Source organism: Toxorhynchites rutilus, chromosome 3 (assembly GCF_029784135.1).
Source record: "Toxorhynchites rutilus septentrionalis strain SRP chromosome 3, ASM2978413v1, whole genome shotgun sequence".
NCBI lineage: Eukaryota > Metazoa > Arthropoda > Insecta > Diptera > Culicidae > Toxorhynchites > Toxorhynchites rutilus.
The window spans coordinates 121,927,225-121,953,791 of NC_073746.1; the positions used below are offsets into that span (position 1 = coordinate 121,927,225).

At 37.7% G+C, this 26,567-nt stretch overlaps 1 protein-coding gene across 2 annotated transcripts in view; it reads left to right on the forward strand.

Annotated features, from left to right (window-relative positions):
• Window positions 1-26,567, forward strand: part of LOC129779968 (protein spire) — a 434,695-nt gene that overhangs the window by 109,717 nt on the left and 298,411 nt on the right. For both annotated transcript variants that reach the window (XM_055787780.1, XM_055787781.1), the window contains exon 2: window positions 2,208-2,242. In XM_055787780.1, coding sequence (XP_055643755.1) covers window positions 2,208-2,242 — 35 coding nt within the window. The remainder of the gene's footprint in view (window positions 1-2,207; window positions 2,243-26,567) is intronic.

Below are 26,567 nucleotides of genomic sequence, written 5' to 3' on the forward strand. Positions count from 1 at the left end.
TTACTACCTGCGAGGTAAAACTGCAACGAAGGCGGCGAAAAAAATCGTGTAGTTTATGGACCTGTAACTGTAACGATTCGCACAGCACAGCGTTGGTTTGATCGATTTCGTTCTGGTGTAGTGGCTATCGAAGATACACCCCGTACCGGTAGGCCAATCGTCGTGGAAACCGATAAAATCGTTGAAATCATCCAAGTAGACCGGCATGTGAGCACTCGCTCGATTGGCCAGGAACTGGGTATAGACCATAAAACCGTTCGGAACCATTTGTAGAAGATTGGATTCCAAAAAAAAAAAGCTGGATGTATGGGTGCCACACGAGTTGACGCAAAAAAAATCTTTTAGACCGAATCAACGCCTGCGATGCACTGCTGAAACGTAACGAACTCGACCCATTTTTGAAGAAGATGGTGACTAGTGATGAAAAGTGGATCACGTGCGACAACCTAAAGCGAAAAAAGTCGTGGTCGAAGCGCGGTGAGCCGGCCCAAACCATCGCCTAGCACGGATTGACGGTCAGCAAGGTTTTGCTGTGTGTTTGGTGGGATTGGAAGGAATCATCCACTATGAGCTGCTCAACTATGGCCAGACCCTCAACTCGGTTCTCTACTGTTAGCAGCTTGACCGTTCAAAGCAGGTGATTGACCAGAAGCGGCCAGAAATGATCAATAGGAATGGTGTTGTTTTCCACCAGGACAACGCTCGGCCTCACACATCTTCTAAATGGCAACAAGTTTGCGAACAAAACGGCGCATATTTGACCTAGTTTAGATAATTTTAAGTATGTTAAATAAAGCGTCAAATTTCGATCAGAAATACGACATTTCTTTTTCCCCAACCCTATATATAAAGATAAAGATAGAGGAGGGAAATAGATAAATTTTAAATCGTTTCGAAACACAATTTCAGTTCACCATTTTGTCAAACACTTTGAAAAAAGATGTTTCCATCACATAAAACTCATATTTAATACGGAATGGTAAATTTTCATTAGAAGCTTAATTTCAGAAACGCACTATGGCCATATGAAAAATATTTTTTTTCCAATTTTTAAAATTTTTTATGTTGTAACAATATTCGTTGGAGTGCGATGTATATTGTGTCCAGCTTTGAGCTTGGCGCATACACAAACGAACACAACATTTTTTTATATATAGAGATTTTACACGTGAAGGACTGGGATACTGGCAACTAACGGAATATATAGTTTTTGCTGTAAATATCCTTATTTTGGTTGCCTTGAAAATTAGATCACTTGCAGTCGCAATGGACGAAAGTTTTGTTTTGTTTACAATTTTGACATTTAGTGTGCTCAGATGTTGCCAAATGTTTCGAAATGAGAAAAATATGCTGTTAATGCTTCTTGCGTAGCAAATTTACCAGAATACTAAGCATTTTTATAAAACTAGAAGTGGTCCGTCTTACCCTGCCGGGCGGTCTTACCCCGTCTTCCCCTATGAGCAATGCCTAACTAACAATGAACATGATGATATGCAGGGTTCTTTGTTTCACTGATAGTTCTGAGTTCAATATAGGGTCTATTGCTGTTAATAGTCAGAATAATATTTTTTTTTCTTTCTTTATTAAAGAGATTTTCAGCCAAAGGCTGGTTCATCTCTATAAAGAATAATATATTCTTCTGTTGTATTACGGGTATGTGGGATTAATGACAGTGTTTAGGTTGGTGCCTCAGGAGTGTTGTCATAGGCACGGTTCTGGAAATAGACAAACTGAAAGAAACTGAAAAATTTTTATTAACACATTTTCAGTTATTGTGCTAGAAAACAAAGATAATCGAAAAAAATGTTATAGAACCGCGTGAAGATTCTTGAAGATGGTTGAATCGAAAATAATTTAGGTCATTCTGCGTAAAACTGATCCTCACATTACTGCTTGTTGTTTTCATGTTTTCATATATGGTACGATTATGATACGATAAAATATTGTACAAAAAGACAAAGCAAACACTTTTTCTAGGCGTGCATCACCATCATTAATTATCGTTCCGGTGATAACAAGTCACGATAAACAGACCGGTTGCTACAGTCTACAAAAATATGTTCTCGATATACCTAATTAGAGCACATCACTTAATTGATGATGTCTGTTTTCCCCCTCCGCCACCCATTGCTGCACCCAAGCTAGATGTATTTTGCTGTTGACCACTTTGACTCAAAACTCATTTTCCTTTTTTTCCCTACTTCCAGACAAAAGCATTTGCGTGGCATCGTCCCAGAAAAAAGTAAGTATTTTCGGTTCGGATTTAATTACACTCTTTTGTTTTTCGCACGAATCTTTCCGATTGTGCGATTGTGCCGCCGTGGTTCAACTCCTCTGCCGCCTATGGACAACAACGCAAAGTAACGCAACTTTTTCGGAGGGTTCTTAAGAGAGAGCGATTAAAATCACCAGATAACTCTCGTTGATCACTGCCGGCAGGTTAAGGGTTTTTAAGGTGAACGGCAGCTGCTGTTTTGCGAGATTTTAACCGCGAAATAAAACAGGAAACCGTTACTAACAAATGGATCCGTGTACATTGCAATGCAAATGTGATGCTGCCACCGATATCGCGTGCCCTACTTATGTTTTGGCCGCGTAATTGCTACACGTATGAGAATGTGTTCCGTTTAATTCAAAGTTTATTTTATGAAATTTTTAGTTTGTAATTATCCATCTCCTTAACCACCGCTAATATCTGTCTCCCAGTGAGGCGACCTGCACTTGCGCTAATTAGAAAAATGTGAACGTTCAACAACACATATATTTACCGCAATCATGTTTTATGCGCAAATTAAAAGCCATAGCAGCGGTGGTGGTACTGGTCCCCTGTTGGGCTCTAGAAAGTACTATTCTGCTAATGTGTAATGGGAGAAATTTCCAATCGAGACCACAAATAGTTGCACTCAACGTGACCTATGTCTGTCATTCCCTCTGGAGAGTGGTGGAGAGTACTGTTTGCACGGAAAGCAAAATGCCGTTTCGTGCGAAAGTCATAAAGTATAGGTAAGTAGGGAACGAGCAAACCAACGCGGTCCGTCATTGTGATCGCATCCTCCGGGCATCAGGCACAGCTAAGATTCATGCTCCGTGGCATAGATGGTAACCACAAAAGTCATGCCTCACATTTTGAGGATGTTGAACAGCTGATTTTTTTAGATGTATGTTTGTAAGTGTATTTTGCCTTTGAATTTATTTTAAAATAGTAACATTTTTCAAATTTTTTTTTCTTTTTTTGTAACAGCATGTCATCATGTTTTAATTTTCAACTATTCCATGAAAAAAGGTCTGTCGAGGAAACAATGATCCGATTTTTTTTTGACAAATATTTTTTCAAACTTTTGAGATGCTTGATATTCGATTTTTTTAAAATTAAAAAAAAAATTGTTCTTTACGAATACCCTAGTTTTTGAAATATATTTTTGAAAACTGGCACTTTTCCCCATATTATTTAAAAGAATCAGAAAAATATATGTTTTCCGTAGTTGTTTTTTTTTCTTAAAAATATCAAAATCAGTTTAACATCTAATATTTTCATCTGAATGCTTTTCGTTTGTTAAATTGTTAAAAATTGGTGTATTCGACAAATTGTACGAAAAGACGATTTTTTAGACCACTAGGGGCGAAATAAAAACCAGGTATAATTTTTTTTTATAAGAAATGATTAGAAGATTCAGGAGATTTTTGGCGAATTGGAAGTATGTTTTAAAATTTTCACGTGTTAATTTATATCATTTTTTATATTGATGATAGTTTTAATCTCGATCAACGAAAGCTTTCAACTGCCATTTTTATTTCCTTCATTGATTCCTTGGTGGGATCTTGATCGTCTAAGATTTATAAGCTCACCTTTTTCAAGCTTCTTCAAGCATTTTTTAACATTATCATGGCGTTCATTCTTCTATTTTTATGCCGATCGATGCGTGCGATTTGAAATCAGTTTCCATCCAGCCAGCGAGCAGACATTTATCGCTAATGTTGATGTTACACACAGCTCGATACCTAAATGGAAAAAAAGAAAGATATTGCAAAACAACAGTGCAATTTTGTTCGGGGGAAGCAGCGCATCGATTTGCATGTCGTTCCATCTGGATGTTGTGGGTGAGCTCCAATCGATCGCTGTGTTCGAATTACTGCGCTGAATGTGAAGTGAGTGTTATTTTATATGACAGAATGAAATTATCATTTCCCAATTGCTTTGCATTTCAGTTGCTCTCTGAAATACTCTGACATACACGTGATGCGCGAATCAAATGCTGCATTCGTTCTACGAACAATGAAAGAGAAGAGGAAAAAGATGACGATTTAAGCACCGCCATTTCTCGACAGATCGCAGATATATTAGCATCATTCGATAGAAAATATGTCTTCGCATCTACTACAATATGAAAAATATACATTCTTTGAAACTAAACATTGAGCAATTGGAAGATGTCAAGCGTTACATAAGGGAATATCCCGCGTTCTGATTGGTCAAAATGTATACTTACATCTCTCAGTTGTGCCAAAGAAATGTCTTCCGACTTGCTCTGTGGTCACGCGTACTCTAGAGCTTTCCACTTCAGAATACATTCAAGGAGTGATATTCGACATAACTTCCAACTAAGTACTAATAAAAAAAAAATGACATGAAGAATAGATTAAAGAAAATGTGACCAAGTCGAAGACAGATATGAACCAGCCTTCAACGATTGTTGTTTCAGCTGAACCAAGGAAGTGTAGTATTTTTAATATTATAAAGATGGGTGGGATGAATATTTCTCCTGTCTATATCCCAGCTTAGGCGGACCTGACGTTTCTCCCAACGGATGACATGAGGTTCCACGCATATCATGTTGCGAGCTTTTAAGTGTAAAGCCTCTTTGAAATAAAAGAAAGATAAAAAGCATGTAACATTGCATCAGGCGAGAGGTAGAAATTATTTGACTTAGTGACTTTCTTTTTTGTAGTTTCACTCTAGACAGCGATCAACCAACGTCATATGCTGAAGCTGAGATTTTATATGAAAATTAGAATCTGTTTTTGTTAAAACAAAATCACGCATCAGGGCTACAATGAAATTCAACAAATAATTATTTATGGAATTATTAATTTAATGTAATTAACACTAAACCTACCGATGTATACCTATTCCCACAGGCGAATCGCATGCAAAATTGATAGATTTCACACCAACTCGTTTTAGGTGTTGGCAGCATCCTCTCAGATTCCAATGAAGCGTGGTAGCATTTGAGCATTCTTGCATACTTGAAATCTCCAAAAAAAATTAAACTACTTTTTGAAAAGGGCCAAACATTTTTTCTTAATTTTTTACAAAAAAAAATGCAGCTCAAAAACTATATTACCTTTAAAACTCTGATCAAAGGATGAAATGTAAGAAATTGTTTGAATTTTCATAAAAAATAATTTTTTTTTGAATGACACTGAAAAAAAAAATTTAAATTGAAATTCATACACGATATAGTGTATAGTGTAAAAAAACACGTTTGTGGAAAAAATGAATTTCAATCTTGAGTTTAAACATAATTAGGGTTAGCTGTAATTTTTTCAAAGAAAATATGAAAAAGTTGTTGTTTGAGAAACTATTTTTCTGTAAAAGTGTCGATCTTCCAATGTATGGGGAACTTATGTGAAAATGTACGGGCTATTGATACATTTTTTTGGAATTTATAAAAAAACATATTTTTGAGGAAAATGATGTTTAATATTCAATATATTTCATTTTCAATGAAATTTTTCTTTAAAAATTTGTTTGTAAGACTTATAGTTTTTGAGCTATGATTTTTCAAAATTTCAAAAAATTTCTCACTTCACGTCTTCTCACGTCTTACAACCTATGAAATTTTAGTTAATGCATGAAATGCTGGAAATTATTTATGTTTACATGAAAAAATAACAACTTTTTAATGAAAAATTTAATTGAAAAAATAATATATAGAAAATTAAAATTGATTTTTTTTAAAAATGTTTTTTTTTTAAATTCACAAAAATTAACCCTTACTGTATTGAAGTAAGGGCAATTCACCCATACATCGGAAGATGGGCACTTTTACAGGGAAAAAGGTTCTCTTTTTTTTTTTTTTATATAAATCGTTTATTTTTACAGGCTCAGTTACATTAGTTTAAAGGAGCCGAATTCTTAAGTATATGTTTAAAAACTATACATAAATAATTTTCCTAACACTATGGTTAGTAAGGTGGAAAACCGATTACTCGCGGTTTACTCGAGTTTAGAGGGTGACATCTTTCAGGAAAGGGATGGGATATAAGGGAATTGTTACAATGTTGATGATCACACTCGATTCTTAAATCTATTGTATATTTACATTTCAACTTATTTTACTGTTTATACCAAGGGGGCCAATCGCTCGCAATGGATGAAAAGGAGGGTATAAGGACATAGGTACAATCACACACGAAGATCGATAGCTTTAAGGAAAACATATATTTGGGTCATGTAATCAAGGTCTAACCGAGCCAACACATCTCTCACCGGCACATTGGGCTGTCTTCCTCGGGCCCGAAGGGAGTTTTCTAAATTCGATCTGGCGACAAGATACATCTCGCACGACCAAACAACATGCTCGATGTCGTGATAACCTTGACCACAGACGCAGAGATTGTTGCTGGAAAGATTGAAACGAAAGAGAAGCGCATCTAACGAACAGTGATTGGACATGAGTCGGGAGAAGGTGCGAATAAAGTCCCGACTCAAGTCCAGACTTTTGAACCACGGTTTGAGGCTAACCTTAGGGATAATCGAGTGAAACCACCGGCCCAATTCATCTTCGTTCCATTTGCGTTGCCAGTTAGCGATGGTATTTTTACGGACTAAAGAAAAAAATTCATTGAAGGCGATTTGACGCTGGTAAATGTCGCCTTCAATCGCACCTACCTTTGCTAATGAGTCAGCCCTCTCATTACCCGGAATTGAGCAATGTGAAGGGACCCAGACAAAGGTAATGACATAACAGCGTCTGGATAAAGCACTCAAAATTTCTCGTATTCTCTCAAGGAAGTACGGCGAGTGCTTTTCCGGCCTCACTGAACGGATAGCTTCGACAGAGCTAAGACTATCCGTTACAATGTAATAGTGTTCAACAGGTCGTGAGGCGACGCTGTCCAGCGCCCAGTATATCGCTGCCAATTCAGCAATATACACTGAGCAAGGATTCTGAAGACTGTGAGAGGTGCTAAAAATTTCGTTGAACACTCCAAATCCTGTGGACTCATTCATAGAGGACCCATCAGTAAAGTACATATTATCACAATTGATACCCCCATACTTTGAATCGAAGATCGTTGGAGCGATCCTCGATCGTTGATAATCTGAATATCCATGGATATCCTGTTTCATGGACAGATCAAAATGCACAGAGGAATTGATGTAGTCAGGAAAACAAACACGGTTGGGAATATACGAAGAAGGATCAACCTGCATGGAGATGAATTCATGATATGAACTCATGAATCCGGAGTGAAAATTTAGCTCGATCAGCTGCTCAAAATTCCCGATCACCAATGGGTTCATAACCTTACACCGGATGAGGAACCGAAGAGATAATAAATTGAAGCGATCTTTTAGTGGGAGTAGGCCTGCCAAAACCTCGAGACTCATGGTATGCGTTGAGGGCATACATCCCAACGCAATACGGAGACAAAGATACTGAATTCGCTCGAGTTTAATGAGGTGTGTTTTGGCAGCTGATTGAAAACAGAAACTGCCATACTCCATCACTGAGAGAATAGTTGTTCGATACAACATTATAAGATCTTCGGGATGGGCTCCCCACCAGGTGCCGGTAATTGTACGGAGAAAGTTTATTCTTTGTTGACATTTTTTACTCAGATACCTAATATGGACCCCCCAAGTACATTTGGAGTCGAACCAGACCCCAAGATACTTGAATGACATAGCATGAGTGATCGGTTTACCCAAAAGTTGAAGCTTTGGTTTTGCTGGTCTATGCTTCCTAGAAAAAACCACCATCTCTGTTTTCTCCGTGGAGAATTCGATCCCTAGCCCAATGGCCCAGGTTGAAAAATTGTTCAAAGTATCTTGTAAGGGTCCTTGCAGGTCGGATTCGTTTGATCCTACGACAGACACCACTCCATCATCTGCAAGTTGTCTTAGGCTGCAATTTTGTGTAAGGCAATTGTCGATGTCGCTTACATAGAAGTTGTACAAAAGGGGGCTTAAACATGAGCCCTGGGGGAGGCCCATGTAAGAGAACCGACTTACTGCCGAATCTCCGTGAGAAAAGTTCAAATGTTTCTCACAAAGCAAGTTATATAACATATTATTCAATAGAGGCGGCAGACCCCGAGAGTGTAATTTGTCTGACAAAACCTCTATTGAAACAGAATCAAAGGCCCCCTTTATGTCCAAGAATACTGAAGCCATTTGTTTTTTTTCGACGTAAGCCATTTGAATTTCTGAAGAAAGCAACGCAAGACAATCATTCGTCCCCTTGCCCCTGCGGAACCCATATTGTGTATCTGAGAGTAAGGCATTCGTTTCAACCCAACGATCAAGGCGAAACAAGATCATTTTCTCCAACAATTTCCGTATACAAGACAGCATTGCTATTGGGCGGTACGAATTGAAGTCGGACGCGGGTTTTCCGGGTTTTTGAATAGCTATAACTCGTACTTGTCTCCAATCATCCGGAACAACATTATGCTCCAGAAACTTATTGAATAAATTCAACAAGCGATGTTTGGCCACATCGGGGAGGTTTTTCAACAAGTTGAACTTAATTCTATCCGATCCTGGAGCCGAATTGTTACTTGAAAGGAGAGCAAGAGAGAATTCTACCATCGAAAACTCGGAATCAAGATCGCACCTATCTTGTGGTATATCTCGAACAATTCTTTGCACGGGAGCGAAATCGGGACAAACCTTTCGCGCAAAATTAAAAATCCATCGATGTGAATGTTCCTCGCTTTCATTCGATGAAGAGCGATTTCTCATGTTTCGAGCCACTTTCCATAATTTTTTCATTGACGTTTCTCGTGACAAACCTCCCACGAAATTTCGCCAATAAGCACGTTTTTTACCTTTGATCAAGTTTTTAAATTGATTTTCAAGGTCTAAATACGTTTGAAAATTGTCAATGGTTCCTCGTTTCCGAAAAGCTTTAAATGCATTCGATTTTTCTACATAAAGCTTTGAACATTGGCTATCCCACCATGGATTGGGAGGCCTTCGGTGAATGGTGGAACCTGGGATGGGTTTCGTTTGAGCGCGAACCGCGCTGTCATGGATCAAACGAGAAAGGAAGTTATACTCCTCCAATGGAGGTAAACCATCTCTGGAATTGATGGCTAGAGTAATCGCGTCCGCATATTTTTTCCAGTCAATGTGTCTTGTGAGGTCATATGCCATGTTTATAGATTCAGAAGAATTCGACCCAATGGTGATGGAAATTTTGATTGGCAAGTGATCACTACCGTTGGGATCCTGGATTACATTCCACTTGCAATCTAACGATAGTGAATTCGAGCAAAGCGAGAGGTCAAGAGCACTTGGGTTAGCAGGAGGTTTAGGCACACGTGTTGTTTCCCCAGTGTTCAAAACGGTCATATTGAAGCTGTTACAAAGGTCATATATCAACAATGAACGATTGTCGTCGTACTGTTCCCCCCAGGCAGTTCCGTGAGAGTTGAAGTCTCCCAAGATCAATCGTGGCTCAGGAAGGAGTGAGCACATGTCAACAAGTTGTTTGCGGCTAACCGCAGCTCTCGGAGGCCAATACAAGCTGACAATACAGAGGTCTTTGCCTTTAATGTTTGCATGACAAGCAACAGCTTCGATCCCTCCAATAGGTGGAAGGTCAATTCGGAAAAATGAGTGGCACTTATTGATCCCCAATAGCACCCCTCCGTATCTGTCATCACGGTCCAAGCGTATAATATTAAAATCGTGGAAAGAGAGATCATCTCGCGAAGAAAGCCAAGTTTCGGACAGAGCAAAAACATCACAATTGAACTTATGAATTAAAAATTTGAATGCATCCAATTTAGGGATAAGACTACGACAATTCCACTGTAAAACAGTGATATCTCCGACCTCTCTATTCAAATTAGACATCAAGAGAGATAATCATTGCAAGGAGGGGCCATGTTTGCATCAATTGTTGCAAAATTGTCTTTAGTACTGGAAGCATTGAGATGACAATGGTTCTGATGGAATCGGAAACATTAAAACACGTGAAGATTTGATCCACAAGGTCAGTCAACTTTATAAATCCCGATTGGGAAGTTGAGCTGGACGCAAAAAAAGGGACAGTTGGGGTTTTTGATGTCCCCTCGAGTGCTGGGTCGTTCGAAGGTGAACTATTCCCACGGAAGCCAGGAGGAACCTGATTTTGCTTGTCCGCTGCACTCGATATTTTAGGCAAGCTAACATGGGGTACCACCGATGGGACTTGTCGTTGAACTTTGGGAGTGGACGCCGGGAGTTGCGCCGGGAATTCCCTTTGAAAATAAACGGTGTGCCCTCGTTAGCTGTATCCGCTTCCAATTCGTCAACTGGCAGTGAAGCAAAGACATTGTTTGTTGGTAATGGTTGTTGAGCCAGTGGGGAAGCGCCCTTTAAGATATCCGCGAAAGTGCGTTTCGAGCGTTCCTTCAAAGAGCGCTTTTGTTTATCCCAGCGACTCTTGTAAGTTTCACAAGCTGAGAGCACGTGTGGGGATCCCCCGCAATATGGACACTTATGCTCAGTCGCACTGCAGGATTTCCCCTCATGTTGCTCTCCGCATGTGGCACAGCGCTCCTTGTTGGCGCAATAAGCTGCTGTATGACCAACTGACTTGCATTTGTTGCAAGTCATGGGCTTTGGCACGAAGAGTCGCACCGGCAGCCTCAATTTGTCCACCATAACGTAGTCAGGGAGGGCGGCACCAGCAAAAGTGACTCGAAACGAGTCGTACGGCGTAAATTTCTTTTCTACTCCTTCCTGGGTAACTTTTCCAAGTTGGCGACATTCCAAGATTTTGACTTCCATCGAAGGAAGCCTCTTGAACCTGCCAACTCCCATACTTTCTATAGTTTTGCACGTCAGACCCGTTTCAGATATAACGCCCCCAATTTCTACGTTATGGGAGGGAATAAAAACTCGATATTCGAGGATGAAATGCTTATCAGCAACAATATCGTTCGCGTCCTTTCGGTTAGTCACGACAACTCGCAGTTTGTTCGGTCTTACTTTGCAAATTTCCGAAACAGAGGTGTATCTTTTCAGATCTGTCATAATCTGTACGACCCTCAAGGCTTTACCATTAGGTTTGGGCCGGAAAAAAACAACCCAAGGACCAGCGTCAGGCGCATCGTCCGGATAAACCCTGACACGGGGAGCGGAAACAATAGGAGAGGAATTCGAGGACAAGGTTTGAGTGGGGACAGTAACATCAGAGGGGGGAAGGGATGTCGATGATTGGGTGGAAGTATTGGAGGAATCAGGGGAAAGGTTTGCAATCTTTTTTTTGCAGGGGGGCTTGGTAGTGTGAGTTGACTCGTCCCCAGAAGAAGAATCTTCGGGCATAGGAGTCCGTTTAAGGGACTTACTACACCCTGCTTGAGCAAGCGAGGGGGAGTCTGAAATGTCCATGTCTAGACCCCCACCCTCCTCCATTCTTAGAACGAACGATTATTATCTATACAATTTTTTTATCTCACTTGAAAAAAAAAAAAAAAACTTAAATAAAATAAAAATAATCACATAAATTTGTTGTTCCGATATGCGCTCTGTTACCCTATTAAGGGAGACACAAAAGTCACGCGCTACGGAGACAACACAATAGCAGAAGTTATTGTTGTACTCAACTGAGCGTCAACCACGTGTTGACGATGCCGTTATGGTTATTGATCCACTACAGACGCCGATCCAGACCACTGCAGAGGCGCTGCTTCCTCGGTTCTGGCTGCTTTGGGCACTTTGGGCACTAATTCACCACAGAACACACGAGAAAAAAAAACCAACTCGTTGGGGAGAAGAGAAAAAAAAACTTCGAGAACAATGCTTGAGGAGTGATGAATAGCACATCCAGCTCCATCAAGTTGTTAGCGAGGAATGTTAAAGGTTCTCTAACAAAACCTTTTTAATGTTTCCTTTGGAAAAATACTACTAATGTTTAATTCGTAACATTTTCATGAATAAATTATCGTGATTTACATGTTCTGCAAACTTTTTTCTTTTTGGAAACTGGTCATGATCATGTCAAGCGCGTGAATTTACACACAAAAATGTTACGAGTAAAATATTATTTTTTCAGGAGTCTCCATACAAAAATGCCATGTATTCCAAAATCTATAAAAGATAGAAAGTTGTCGTCTTCGACAAAGGTTCATATTTAAATAAGACCTAAAACTTTGTCGAATACCATATATCGCTATCTTGAGTTTAAACAAAATTAGGATTGTTTGTAATTTTTTCAAAGGAAACATGAATAAGTTATTTGTTAGAAAAAAAATTTCTGTAAAAGTGTCCATCTTCCGATGTGTGGGTAATTAGTTTGTAAACTATTTAATTTTTAGTAATTAGATAATTTAAAAAAAATGTGTTTATGAGAAAAATGAATTTTAATTTTTGAAATATTTTTTTTTTCAATGTAATTTTTTGATTATCTGTTTTTTGAATTTTTAATGAAAATTCAAATAATTTCCTACATTTGATTCTTTGTCCAGAATTTTTTAGATGTAGAACTATAATTTTAGAGTTATAAATTTTATTAAAAAAATTGACTCTTTTCAACAAGTAGACAATTTTTTTTAAGATTTCAAGTATGTAAAGTTTCTTACATGTCCAATGTATTTACACCCACAACGTTCCACTGCAATCTGAGATGTTGTTGCCAATGGCCTGTCGAGTTGGTATGGAATTCATCAATTAGCTCTTAGTTTCGTAGTATTCGCACTATTTTTTTTCCTTTTTTTTCTTGCTGATACCGTTCGATTGCAGATTGCTTTTGTATAACAAGAAATGAAAGGATGTTCAATAAATTTTGTAGGGAAACTTGTAAACTGCGCTCATGTGACTACTTTAAGGTGAAAACTTTGAAAATTTTTTTTGGAAGGTTTGTGAACTGTCGGGACTGACATCCTCTACGATTTGTTTGAAAAAGTCTGAACGTTGCAAAACAATGTGTCTCTTCTTTCATGATACCTCGAAAAGCACTAAACAATGTTTCGCTTAGAAGTATATATTTTGAGTGTAGTTCAGCGTTCTTCTTAGAAAGATTATGAATATTTTTTTAAAAGTAATTAAAATCGGTATATCACTTCTTTTGTTGGTAAGCAATAGGAAATCGGTACAGCGGTTCAAAAGTAAGTAATTTTTAGAAAAGGGTATATAGAGCAATTCCAAATGAAATTGACAAATGACAAAACATGAGTATTTTTGATTCGAATGTAAGTTTATATTCCGTTTGGGTTGGAGGAAGTATGTGTTTTCCACAGCATTTGGGAATTTTTTGATTCAAGTGTAACTTTTGAAAATGGCGTATCGATTTTCGTGAGAGTTTCGTGATAATTTATATCTCAAAAACTATGATTCCTACCGAAATAGTGTCTAAGAAAGAGTTATAGCGTATTGATGTCCAAACGTGAAAAAATATACACTGAGAAAAAAATTAGTGCTTTTTTTATTTACAAAAAAAAACTTTAATTTGTATATTTTAATACATGATTTTTTAATTTAAAAAAAAAAATTTCATATGGAATAGAAGTCATGTAAAAAATTTAAAAAATGGGTGCGAGATGGTAAAAGTATTTTGGACGAACTTTGTGTAACATAAAATTTTGATGAATTTTCGAAACATCGAATTTTTGTATGTTAACAATCATTTTTAGCCATAAATTATAAATCCTGATGTGATTTAAAACAAAAAAGCTCTTTATCAATCTTCTTCTAAATGCAGCCATTCTCGAGATATTTGAAAAAAGAAACATTTTTAATTTATTGTTATTTTCAATTTAATTTTTTTTTTCAAATTTATATATGTATTTTTTTCTTCATTTTTGTCATTTTTTCATATGAAATAAGGGTCATGTAGAAAATTTAAAGAATGAGTCCAAGAAGGTAAAACTATTTTTGACGAATTTTGTGGAACATCGAATTTTTATGAATTTTCTAAACTTGGAATTTTTGGATAGTAACAATGATTTTTAGGCATAAATTATGAATCCTAATGTGATTTAAAACAAAGAAGCTCTTCATAAATCTCCTTCTAAACATTTGAAGACATATGGGTTAATACGAAATGTAGCGATAATTACACAAAAAGGATCCGATTTGATTCTTCCAGTAAGATCGCATCATTGGAGAAATTTCATAGGCCTCTTGGAGGGTCAAGGTGAAACATATCTCTTTCCGTTGGCCTTCATATGCAGCCTTTCCATGCCAAACCGATATAGTAGTTCTCATATTTTCGTCAAAAGTGGTAATTTTGTTCTTTATCGCGAAACATTGGGCCCCTCTTTTTTTTTCATTTTTTTGTATTAGAGTGCAGTGTATTCAGGGTGGTCATCTTTTTCCCGAAAATGACTTTTATCAAAAATTCATAACTTTTGAACCACTGAATCGATTCAGACGATCAACATATCAAATTAAAGCCACATTTTTAATCGTTTATTAAAAAAATATTGAACATGCGAAAAAATGGATTTCATTTTCTTTATTATTGATTGTAATCGTTCTTTATTGTTTTCATGGCTTTGGATTAGATGACGCTGTATTTTTTATATTTTTTCATGAAAGATGAGGATTTTTTACATAACATATCTTGACATCAGAGGTGCTATTTTTTCGTTTTTGAGATATGATTTTTCAAAGTTAACCGGTGGTTCGAAAAATCATTTTTCCCCTTTTATCCAAAAACTACTAATTGCAAAAAATTCATAACATTTGAACTACTGAACCGATTTGGATGATCAACATATTAAAATGAAGCCAATAACCTTCTTTGATACCACCCATGCGGGGAGAAGATTGGATTCTAGTCGCATAGGTCTAGTCTAGTCTCATAGAAATATTGAACAAAGACTTAAAATATGTTAAAGTAGCGAAATATAAAACACTAAAACGAAAAACTACATCTCTCTGATGTTTGAATATGTTATGTAAAAAACCACATATAAAAAAAAAGAAAAGAGAAAACTATGAAAAACCAACTCAATCCACAATTACGAAAACAAAAATCCAAAATCTTCACAAAAGCAATTGATTTCTTCATTTTTTCAAAAAAACTCATAAGCTACAATTTGATATGTCGATCATCTAAATTGGTCTAGTAGTTCAAAAGTTATGAGATTTTGTTGTAGAGAAAAGGGAGAAAAATTGTTTTTTCGAACCATCGGCTAACTTTGAAAAATCATAACTCAAAAACGAAAAAAAATTAAATCTTTGATATCAAGATAAATTATGAAAAAATCCTCAGCTCCCAAGAAAAAATATAGCGCTCTCTAGTCCAAAGCCATGAAATCAATAAAAAACGACTACAATCAATAATTACGAATATAAAATCCACCCTGAAATGGAAATGGGCATCCTAATAAAAAAAAATAAAAAATACGGGTCTAACGTTTTGCGATAAAGAACAAATTACCACTTTTGACGAAAATCTGAGTATCACTATATCGGTTTAACTTGGAACGGCTGTATGTATATGTCTGTGGATGTGTGTGCCGCTAAGAACGACGCATCTTGACCATTGAGCGAAGACGTATGAAAACCAAACCATATGCGGCAGGAAACGGAGATTGATGAATCACTTGCTCTTCCTTATTAAACAGATTTTGTTAATCTATTATTGATTGAAGTTCTAGAAATGCTCTGAGGGGCTTCGGCCGTGGTCATTATGGACGAAAAGAAATTATATTTTTTTTTCCTTTCCCTGCTACTAGTTGATTATCCGACCAGCAAGTCAGTATTGGGATTTTGTTATGAAATAACCATTTTTGCGAATATATTTACATATCTGTTCTATAACATCGCACATGTTGTAAGTTTCAACATGATAAAAACAAAAGATGCATTTTTATGTTCGATTTCAAATGGCTGAGATATTCAATCGGAAGCTTGCTGATTGTACATCAAAAGGTGAATTTTCGAGGTGACTGCCCGAACGGAATAAGAACGGCACACAAAGGAGACACCAAACAGCTTCCATTGCGAATGAATGGAAAACGCTCGGGCAAATATCAGTCTGCGCGCTTGTTTTTCATAGATTTACTGCCTGCAAATTATCCTTTCTATCCGCTCGCAAAGATCGATGACGGTAATTGGAGATTACAGTGTAACGAGGCTGTCTTCAGGCTGGTACTTCAGAGCAGCCGTTCTTTTTTTTCTCAATTGACATGCACTATCACCGCGCACTTACCTGCACGAGTGTATAATTATTAACAACTCGCACCTGACACACGAAATCGGGTCACTCGCCGATCTCCAGAGCACCCGCCGCAAATAAAATAGGTCAATTGGTCGTCGGACTGTGTGAATAATAGCAAACTCCGAATCGCTGCGTGACGCGCAGTCGGAATGATGAATTGAAGCCGGTTTTGACGTTTGACTCAAAAGCCAGTACACACGATGCCGAATATTATCGATGGGATCGGCAGTTTGCAGATTATAAATTCCAATCGAGGGGGGAAACGTTACAAATGACGCTCACCTGAAACAGACGTGTTTGCGAAATTTGAGAAATTTACTGAACTACAACAAAAGCCTTTAGTTCTGTTATCTATTAGTGAATCGTTGGGATGAAATTGAATCAACTAATGAACGAAAGAAAATTTGTTCCACCGAAACCTGTTGGGGTAGTTCCACATAACAGCTTAAATTTTTGTCATCCAAATATTTAACGAGCATTCTGGGGGTTAGTAGGTCGGACCTCCACGGTCACTAAAGATCATTAAGTGACGTTAACGGCTAAGTCGGGCGCATCAAAAAACTAATAAAACCAACTGCAACACCAATGAGAGAGGACCTTAGCCGGATTGGGTGCTCCTCCCCAAAAAGGGTGGGGGTTAGGTGTTGAACGTGAAGAAGATAAAAGATCAAACCTAGGAATGATCATCATTCTTCTACAGAGCGAAACGAGAGGTTCGTCGCTTGACGCTCGGTAAGTTTCTCCATTGATTACAGATCGTGTCGGTAGAATGAAGTTTGAAAGGCAAAGCAAAACTCGCCAAGCGGAACGTGAAAAAAAACTGACAAATCTCTAGGCTGATTTGAATGAGAAGAAACCGCCGCTCTTGGTGAAATGTGGACTCGTATCGGATAATTGACAGATTCTGCGGAAAGCTCACGGCAGATGATGCTGCGACCGCACAGATTTGTACCGGTGTCTCGGGAAACTTTCTGGTGGAGATGATAAAGGGGTTGTGTTTGTAGATTTATCGATTTATTGTTTACGATTATTGAATGGAAAAATGGAGAGTACAACGGCACCACCACCTTGGAGAACCGGTGAATGATTTCGGAGGCACAATATCGACACAATAAGCGGCGAGATCGAACAGCTTGTGGCAGTGACCCACATTTAACAATTTAACTGCTCGTGAGACACATGGTACAGCTTCATTTTCTCTCCCTGGAAACCGCAAGCTTCCATGAGCGCCCGATTAGCCGGGTACAAGAGAGTCAATCAACGCGTGCAAAATATCGGTGCTCCCTAGTTGTTAATATAGAAATAACATAATGATGCATAATTTTCTCCAATTACCGACGCCCTCCCACTTTACTTTTGCCCAGTTCCCCGGGGCGCTAGATCAGCTGCATTTCACCGGGTGCGCGCGCCCAGGGGGCTGGCTGGTAATGGTTGCGGTCAACGCGGGAGAATACCTCACGACAGTTGATTTGAAAAGATTAAAAATTCTCGACATTTCAATAGCAAAAACTGGTAAAAGCGGCGGATCGGCGATCGAAATGAGAGACTTAGTGGTGAGGACGGTCCGACGTTATTATCTGTTGTCTTTCTCCATTGTATGCTGCGAGGGCTCAGCACATTTCACTTTTCTTGGCCAGCATCCATGAGTTATGCGCAAATTAGGATGGCCTCAATATGTCTGTTTTACTTTCGTACAGCACTCTCTCGCACTCTCGCACTCGAACTTGTTCCATTGTGTTCGTTCTGCTAGAGCAGGATAGGGTTCGGACAATCTAGCACTATCCGATCGGATCATAGTTTGCGAGGGTCAAGGTTTGGATGATTGACATTTTTCGGATGCGACCCGATAAGAGGGGGTGTTTAACTAGTGGATGAGACTTTCTACTGTAGTATCTTGATTTGAAAGGAGAAACAATAATTCATGAGTTGCATATTTGAAAAAAGTGTTTTTGAAGTCTGATGAGTCAATGCATGAATGGATTTTTTTATTTACACAATACTAGCATATCCGACGAACCTCGTCCCGCCAAAAATTGTTTTTTTGAGTTTTCTCCTGATTTTTTTTTTTTTGTACATTTGCGATCGATAACAGACGACGCCTGTCGAATTCGAAATAGTGAAAGAATGAAACGCTTTCGAATTTGATTAAATTCAACCATCTCGAATCGATGTTCAAAGGCATGAATGGGTAAGGAAGCAGAAAGTGCCCCTAAAAACCAAATCATCAACGCCTACGTCTTTTCTAGATATTCGTGAAATTTTAAAGAATTTTAAGAATTTCACGCAGTACATTTTTTTGATATTTCGAAATTAAAAAAAAAAAAACTAGAGTTTTGAACCCAGTACTGCTCTAATGTATATTTAATTGTATTTATACGTGATTTTTTTCATATTTTTAAATTTTTTTTCACGGTACAAAACTATCGTTCAATTTATTCACCGTTTCAAATTTTTCTATTTTCCTAAATGTATGATTCTATTGTATTCGTGTATTTATAAAAAGTGCTGCAAATCTTATCATCAGCACAGAAATTTTAGTTTTTTTTATGTCATTCATATTCATTCTCTTGTAAATGAAAGCATGAAAAGAATACTCAATGTAGCTCAGCAAACCTTAAACCGTATAACTTTTGCACATGCTAGGTCGCATATAAATTCGTATCAAATTACAATCGTATAAAATGAGAAAGTATGCACCATATATATCTAAAATCGCTATATACAGTATTATATATGTACATTCTATTCATTCAATATAATATTTTCGGATCGAATCACATATCGGTGTTACAAACATCGTAATATCGTTATATATGGATTTATACACGTATATACAGCCAGTAGCAGTAGCAGTTTTGTTTCTCATCGCAAACTATTAGACCCGTATTTTTTATTATTTAATTAGGGTTCATTTTAGAAATTAAGTCCGAAAAATAAAGTTATCCCATATTTTTTTTTAATTTTAGGCTCATTAGCATTTAAGCTGTAACATAGCCGAATTTTAATCGTGTACATGTCGCATGTTTATCATAATTAGCACATTCCATAGCATTTTTCGGCGTTAGAGTATTCCCTTCTATACCCTCGCATATGGTATATTAACACAGTAGCCATTTAGGCGTAAGAGTAGCTAATCAGTGGTTTTTAAAAAATGCCCTTTTGGAAAAAGAGGAAATTTTTTTTTGGACCATGGGTTAACTTTAAAAAAAATCATAACTCACAAAGGATAAAAAAGGCCTCTCTGATTTTAACGTAGGACTACGTCTTTCATTTCTATACTGGGGTGTAAGTTCAAAGTTTCGAAAACGAAAGCGTTACGCCGGAGAACGAGATTTTGAGCGTTAATAGCTCCTAAACAACTGCACGAATTGGTATGATGAACACTTCATTCAAAAGATAAAATGTCTACGCGTTATATGCGTGTTACTTTTTGATCCAAAGACTTGTTTCAATAGCCCTAAAATTGCTTTCAAAACAGGCTATTGAAATTACCAATCGGTATATAAGCGAGTGCCGCTCGGAAATCCACTCTGTTATGATTGCGCAACGAATGAGGTACGATCGCTGGAATGGATGGATGTTTCCCTAACACAGACTTCAAGACTATGGACCCAGGGGAAATCGGCATTACAAAATAGGTGCAAGCAGCGGGAACTTTTGTACTCGCTTGCGTTTCTGGGAATCGGAATGTTTCCCTAACACAGACTTCAAAACCATGGAGCCTGTGGAAATCGGAATAGCAAAATAGATACAAGCAGCGGGAACTTTTGTACTCGTTTGCGTTTTTGCAAATCGGAATGATTTCCTAACACAGACTTCAAAACCATGACACTCGCTTATATAACGATTGGTGAGTTCAATAGCCTGTTTTGAAAGTAATTTTAGGGCTATTGAAACGAGTCTTTGGATCAAAAAGTAACAAGCATATAACGCGTTCGACATTGCGAAATAGATGCAAGCAGCGAGTACTTTTGTACTCGCTTGCGTTTCTGGAAATCGGAATGTTTCCCTAACACAGTCTTCAAAATCATGGAGCCTGGGGAAATTGGCATTGCAAAATAGATGCAAACTACGGATACTTTTTTACTCGCTTGCATTTTTGCAAACCGGAATGTGTTTTCCCAATACAGATTCCGAAACCTAGAAGTTGGGAAAATCGGCATTGTAGATACATTCATGTCGGGAATACTTTTATACCATGCATTTTTGCACTCTGGAATTCGTTTTGCTAACACGGTCTATAAAAGCGGGTAGAAATGCAACACTTTGGTTCGATTATTGAAGACTGCATTGGAAGATATCTCTTCATGCCGCCAGCCCACTGAACTTCTACGCATACTGTTTGATGATTAGGCAAAATGTTGATAACTATTTGCTGCGACAACTACTACCTTAAAGCACGAATTGACTTCAATTGGGATTTGTTTACAATTGAATTCGTAAATAATTTCATTCATTCACTAGTTTAATCAATAATTTAATCAATACACACAAAATATCGTACCCAATTAGGAACATCCGAGGTGGGATTATTGCTAATTGAAGAAATACAATTGATTACTAAGCCAACGGCAGTCCTATGTCAACCTTACGGTTATATCACAGGTATAACCCATTCATAGTTTTTTGGTTATGTTTGGTTGCCCTTGGTCTCGAGACCATGAAAACTATAGTAAACAAATACAATCAATAACAACCAAAATAAAATTCAAATTTTCTGCAAGTGTAGTATTTTTTCAACTAACTGGCTTTAATTTGATATGATCATCTGAATCGGTACAGCTCAAAAGTTAAGAGTTTTTGAAAAAAAAGTCATTTTTGGAAAAATGAGAAAACAAATTTCGCACAACCCTAAAATGGGAATGGTTCCTCCTAATAAAAAAATAAAAAATTCCAGTTTTTTTTAATTGTTTGATAAAAATTTTTGAAATTTTTGACCTTAAATCCTATATTTTGGATTTCAAATTTCTAGAAATTAAGATTTTTCGATTTTATTTATTTGAAATTGCTATTTCTGAATTTTATATTTTTTTTATATTTCCGTTTCATATTTTGTGGGCTTCTGAATTTGAATATATTCTATTCTAAATGAAAGTTTGAAAAATTGAGATGACCAATTTCTTTGGCACCCTAATATATAGTGGTATGAATCAGTTACCTCCCTATCAGAACAGAAGATCCGTTGGCAGAACAAAACTGTTATATTGAAAATGTTTAAGTGCTATTATTACAGTAAAACATGTAACTCTGACCCTTACTCAATAATTTTCAATGAACTTCCTAGTATTTGTGCTTGAACTTCATCATTATAATGAAAAATCGTTATCCAATTTACTTCCAAGATTTTTACCTCACTTGCAACAAATGTGTCACTTTATTATACTGAATACATATTCGATATGAAAATGGTTACTTTTTTCCTTTTCAAAATTTGATTTCCATAATTTTCATCATACACAATTTTTATTTCAAAATGTACTGATTCGTTCTGAAATTTTGTTATCGTTTTCGCTGTACACTAACGAAGCTCGAAGGTCAATGTCGTCAACCCGAATTCCAGTTCGAAGAATTAATTCCCGATTGGACAAACTCTTCACAGCAGAACATATAGTGAATGGATTTTTTTTCAAATTTTGGATGAAGACAGAAAATATAATTCTCGATCAAACTTTTATTGTTTGAAAAAGGGGTTTTTGGGTGTTTCAAACAATTTATTTTTGATTCTCTGAAATTAATTATTTTCATCGATATAACATGTTTACGTTTTGTTCTATAACTCTTCCGTGAAAAGATAATAATTTTAGTTAGGATAATTTTTACTATCACAAAAAATATTATTTTGTATGTATTGTATTTTGTAGATTGTAATTGTATTTGTATTGTGTAAAACACATCGGGCATATTACTCAACTTGTAATTTGTTACCAAATGTTCACAAAAATCGAGTATTCTTTGGTGATTCGAATAACTTGTAAAGATTTTCGAAAATTAATTCATTTTCCCCTATACAACTTGTTCAAGTTTAGTTCTACAACTTTTATCAGACTCTTTTTCGATGAATAATATTGAGGCCGAAGTTAGGTAAAAGAACTCTTAAGTTTTGTTCTATAAGTTATATCCTTTTCAGATCCTTTTCCGGCGAGTAAAATTTTAGCTGGTCTATCGAATCTCTCTATCGAATTAGTGTTATTTCAAAAATGTGTTTCAATCAACATTTTTTTAATTTTCTGAAATTAATTATTTTCGCTCATATAAATTGTTTACGTTTCGTACTACAAAATTTATCAGAGCCTTTTCCGAAAATTATTTTTACACGTTTATGTTTTTTCCTAAAACTTTTACCAGACGCTTTTCCGGCAATTGACATTTTGGTTAAGGGGATATTCTAGTGTAAAGACACGAATTTTGGACGTTTTTTTCGAACTCCGTAAAAGTAAAACAAAGAATATTTTTACTATCCATTATATCACTAAAGGGCGAACACGAAATTATTGCGACACATTCAACAGGGCATAACTTTTTTACCATTGAGTAAAAATCACCCAATTTTTGCACACTTTCTCATTGATGTGTATTGTCTAGATGCTGTCAAACTCGAAGTCGTGTTTTTTGATTCAACGAAAATGGAGGTGAACCAACGCGAGTCGAGAGAACAAATTCTTTCCAAACACCTGGAACTTCCTGACCTGTCGCATCGGCAGTTGGGAAAAATGTTGAACATTCACCATTCAACCGTCTCCAGAGTGTTGAAGTGGTTCCAGGAGCGGTTGACGTTGGACCACGGCAAAGGAGCTGGAAGAAAACCGGGACCGGAGAACAAAAAGACGGAGGGAAAGGTGAAGCGGATGATTAAAGCAAATTCCAACGTCTCAAGCCGTGATTTGGCTAAAAAGATCGGCATGTCGCAGAGCTACGTCCAGAATGCAAAGAAGAGAGTTGGACTACATACATACAAGGTACAGAACTTCCCAAACCGCGATGAGCGGCAACAATCGACGGCTAAAACTCGGACACGGAAGCTCTACGAGAAGATGCTGACAAAATATGGCTGCTGTGTGATGGACGACGAAACGTATATAAAAGCCGATTTTAAGCAAATTCCGGGGTTGGAGTTTTTCACCGGCAAGAGCAAGTTCGATGTGGACGACAAATTTAAGAAGAAGAAAATGTCGAAGTTCGCCTCCAAATATCTGGTTTGGCAGGCCATTTGCTCTTGCGGACTGAGGAGTGAGCCTTTCGTGACAAAGGGCACAGTAAATGGCGAGATCTACAAATCTGAGTGCCTCGAGAAGCGCCTTTTGCCGTTCTTGCAGCAGCACGACGAAGCTCCGCTATTTTGGCCAGATTTGGCATCATGCCACTATTCTAAAAGTGTCCTGAAGTGGTATGAGGCCAATTCTGTCCGGAGCTGCGCCCGATGGAGCAGTACTGGGCAATAATGTAGCGGAAACTTCGGAAGAGCAAGAAGACAGTCAAAGACGAGAAGGACATGTTAAGAAAATGAAAAAAACTGAGAAACTGCTACCGGATGACACTGTAAAGACTTTGATGGAGGGCATCAAGCGAAAATGCGTTCATTTTTACACTCAAGGCTCCATCGATTAACTTTTCTTTTGATTTTTGAAGTAAATATATGTATAAAACTACCCTAAAATTTTGGTTTGATTCTAAACGTTATAAGAAAATTGGCATGACATTTTCGGTGTCGCAATAATTTCGTGTTCGCCCTTTATTTGTTCATCTATCTTTTAACAACAAAACAAAAAATGAACGGAGAAAAAATATTCATAACATTAATAGTTAAGGGCTGATGAAGTGAGAGGGTTCAAAAAAAAGTTGTGCCATGAGGTACACGATTCCTGTCCTTCTGGCCCTTCTGGTCTGAAACATAAAAAAGAACAGATTCTGAATCAGTAAGGATGTCGCTATCGCATGAACCTCGGAAAGTCAAAAACATGTTTTTTGGTAAAATAACGGCCGTTTGAAAAATAAAATGCGGCATAAAACGTTTTTTTCTAACGTTTCCCGATTTTTTAAATATAGTGAAATTTAAAAAATATTATTTTTTGGAGGTTCATGCGATAGAGAGATGCCTGCAGATTGTATCCATATAATTTCGACATAAATCGGTTTAGTAAAATTTAAGATATCGTGTACGCCAGTTTGAAAAAACTAGTTCCGAGAAAAACGCGTTTGAAGTTCATTGTTATGGCCGTAACAGGTTAGATACCGCATCACTAAAATGGCTCTAACTCGGTAAATAATAGGATTTTCGATAAGTCCTTAAATGTGTTTCTCAGCACTACGAACATTTTTTTGACTTTCTGAAATTAATTAATTTCCTCCATGTAATTTGTTTACGTTTTGTTCTATAGCTTTCGTTAGAACTTTTTACAACGAATGCAATTTTGGCTGGAGATAGATAAAGGAATTATTTTTCGAAAAATCATAGTTACGAAGAAGAAAAACTATGCTTTCATGATCATTATATCTATTATAGTAATTCATTAGTGCGGAATAACTTGTGTACAATTCCCACTTGAATGCAATTTTTACCGCAGGGATTTTCTCCACTAACTTCTTAAAACTCTCCTTCGATTAATATATTTTTTTTATTTGATGTTGGTCGTGACTCTTCAGGCAACTTTCTTTGTGTCGATTGAACTCCGGAGTTAATATTTCAAAATTCTCTTTTTGAGCGAATCTTATACGTGGGGAGTTTGATATTCCTCTTATGGTGAGTTCCACGAGGAATTTTGCGGTTACCTCCATCGCTTCTGTCAGAATATCAACTAGGGAATGGGACACTCTCTATACAAGCTTCAGTCAACATGAGTCAGCGAGAAACGTTTTGAATTTCCAATATCGCTCCACCTCATGCATCCACAGCGTAACGACAAAACGTTTGGCAAATAAAATCGCACTGATGGAGCAGCCCCCAAAAGGAATCACGTCAGCCTTCCAGCAACTCGTGGCGATAAAAATGCGAAAATGAAATCGATACGGTCTCGCGCAATTATTCATTCACCACTTGGATGATGCCATCCGCCGCCAGACGTTGGTCCCTAACGGAGAGGACCCCTTTCTATAACGAGGCCTCTCTTTTTCCGGGCAGAATATTTATTATCAATTGAATTTTCACCTCCAGCAATTAACTATTCGCTGGTGGCTGGTAACTGCATTCGTTCGGGAGGATCCCAGATGCATTTGGTTCGTCGTGATCGAAGAAAGGCGCCCGATCGATTCCGGGATTCGATCCCCCTGGAGAAATCGAGCGGAATTCATTAAAAATCTGAGCGCGCGTGAGCATGGACAGCAGGCGGTAGAGCAGGGCTATGGCAGCTCCGCTGCTGCGGGAAGTGTAGACAATTTTCACTCACTGAAACAGATGCACGCTTACTGATGACACAATTTTCATCGGTGGCGGCGCTGGCTCAGGCAATTTTTTTTCGCCTCGCTGCCAAATGGCGCACGCTCGAAAACCGCTGAAAGATGCCTACGAGGCCATTGCGCGATCAGAAGAAAAGGGGGAAAACTTTCTATTTTTCCTTCGCCCTTCAAACTCCCGACTCGTATTTGTCTATTTTCGCACAGAAACACGCTATCGCGCTGGGTCTATGACCTTTTAGGCTTCCCGGGACACCCGCAATATAGCGTCGTCTCATTGCTGAGTCTGTTTTCGGAAAACAACACCTGCATTGGGTATGACATTGGATTCAATTGACATATTTGACGGGTGTGATGTCCACCATGATCACGATGTAAGGTACCATTAATGGTGAAAACCACGCTATCTGAAAATGCACTTTGCAACGCCCGAGGATCATCAATCCGAAGGAAAATGGTGTGAGCATAAATTTCCTTCTTAGTGAAACTATTCTCTACTTCTCGCTACAATGTTGTCACGCCTCACCGATTAGTAGACCCCAATAGTGCGGCCTTATTTACCAAAAGCATTATCCATAGAGCACACACACAACTTACCTACATCTGTCAATCCATCAGCCACGACAGACCCTGCCATAGATCCGCTTGGACCAAACCTGCACTGCAAGAGGCGCGCAGATATGGCAAGACGCGTGGTAGAAATGATTGCGAAGCAATAAAAAGTTGCATTCAGCCCTTTTGGTCGCTTTCTTCCGCGCAACCTTGACGCAGAATGATGGGTATAGTCGATGC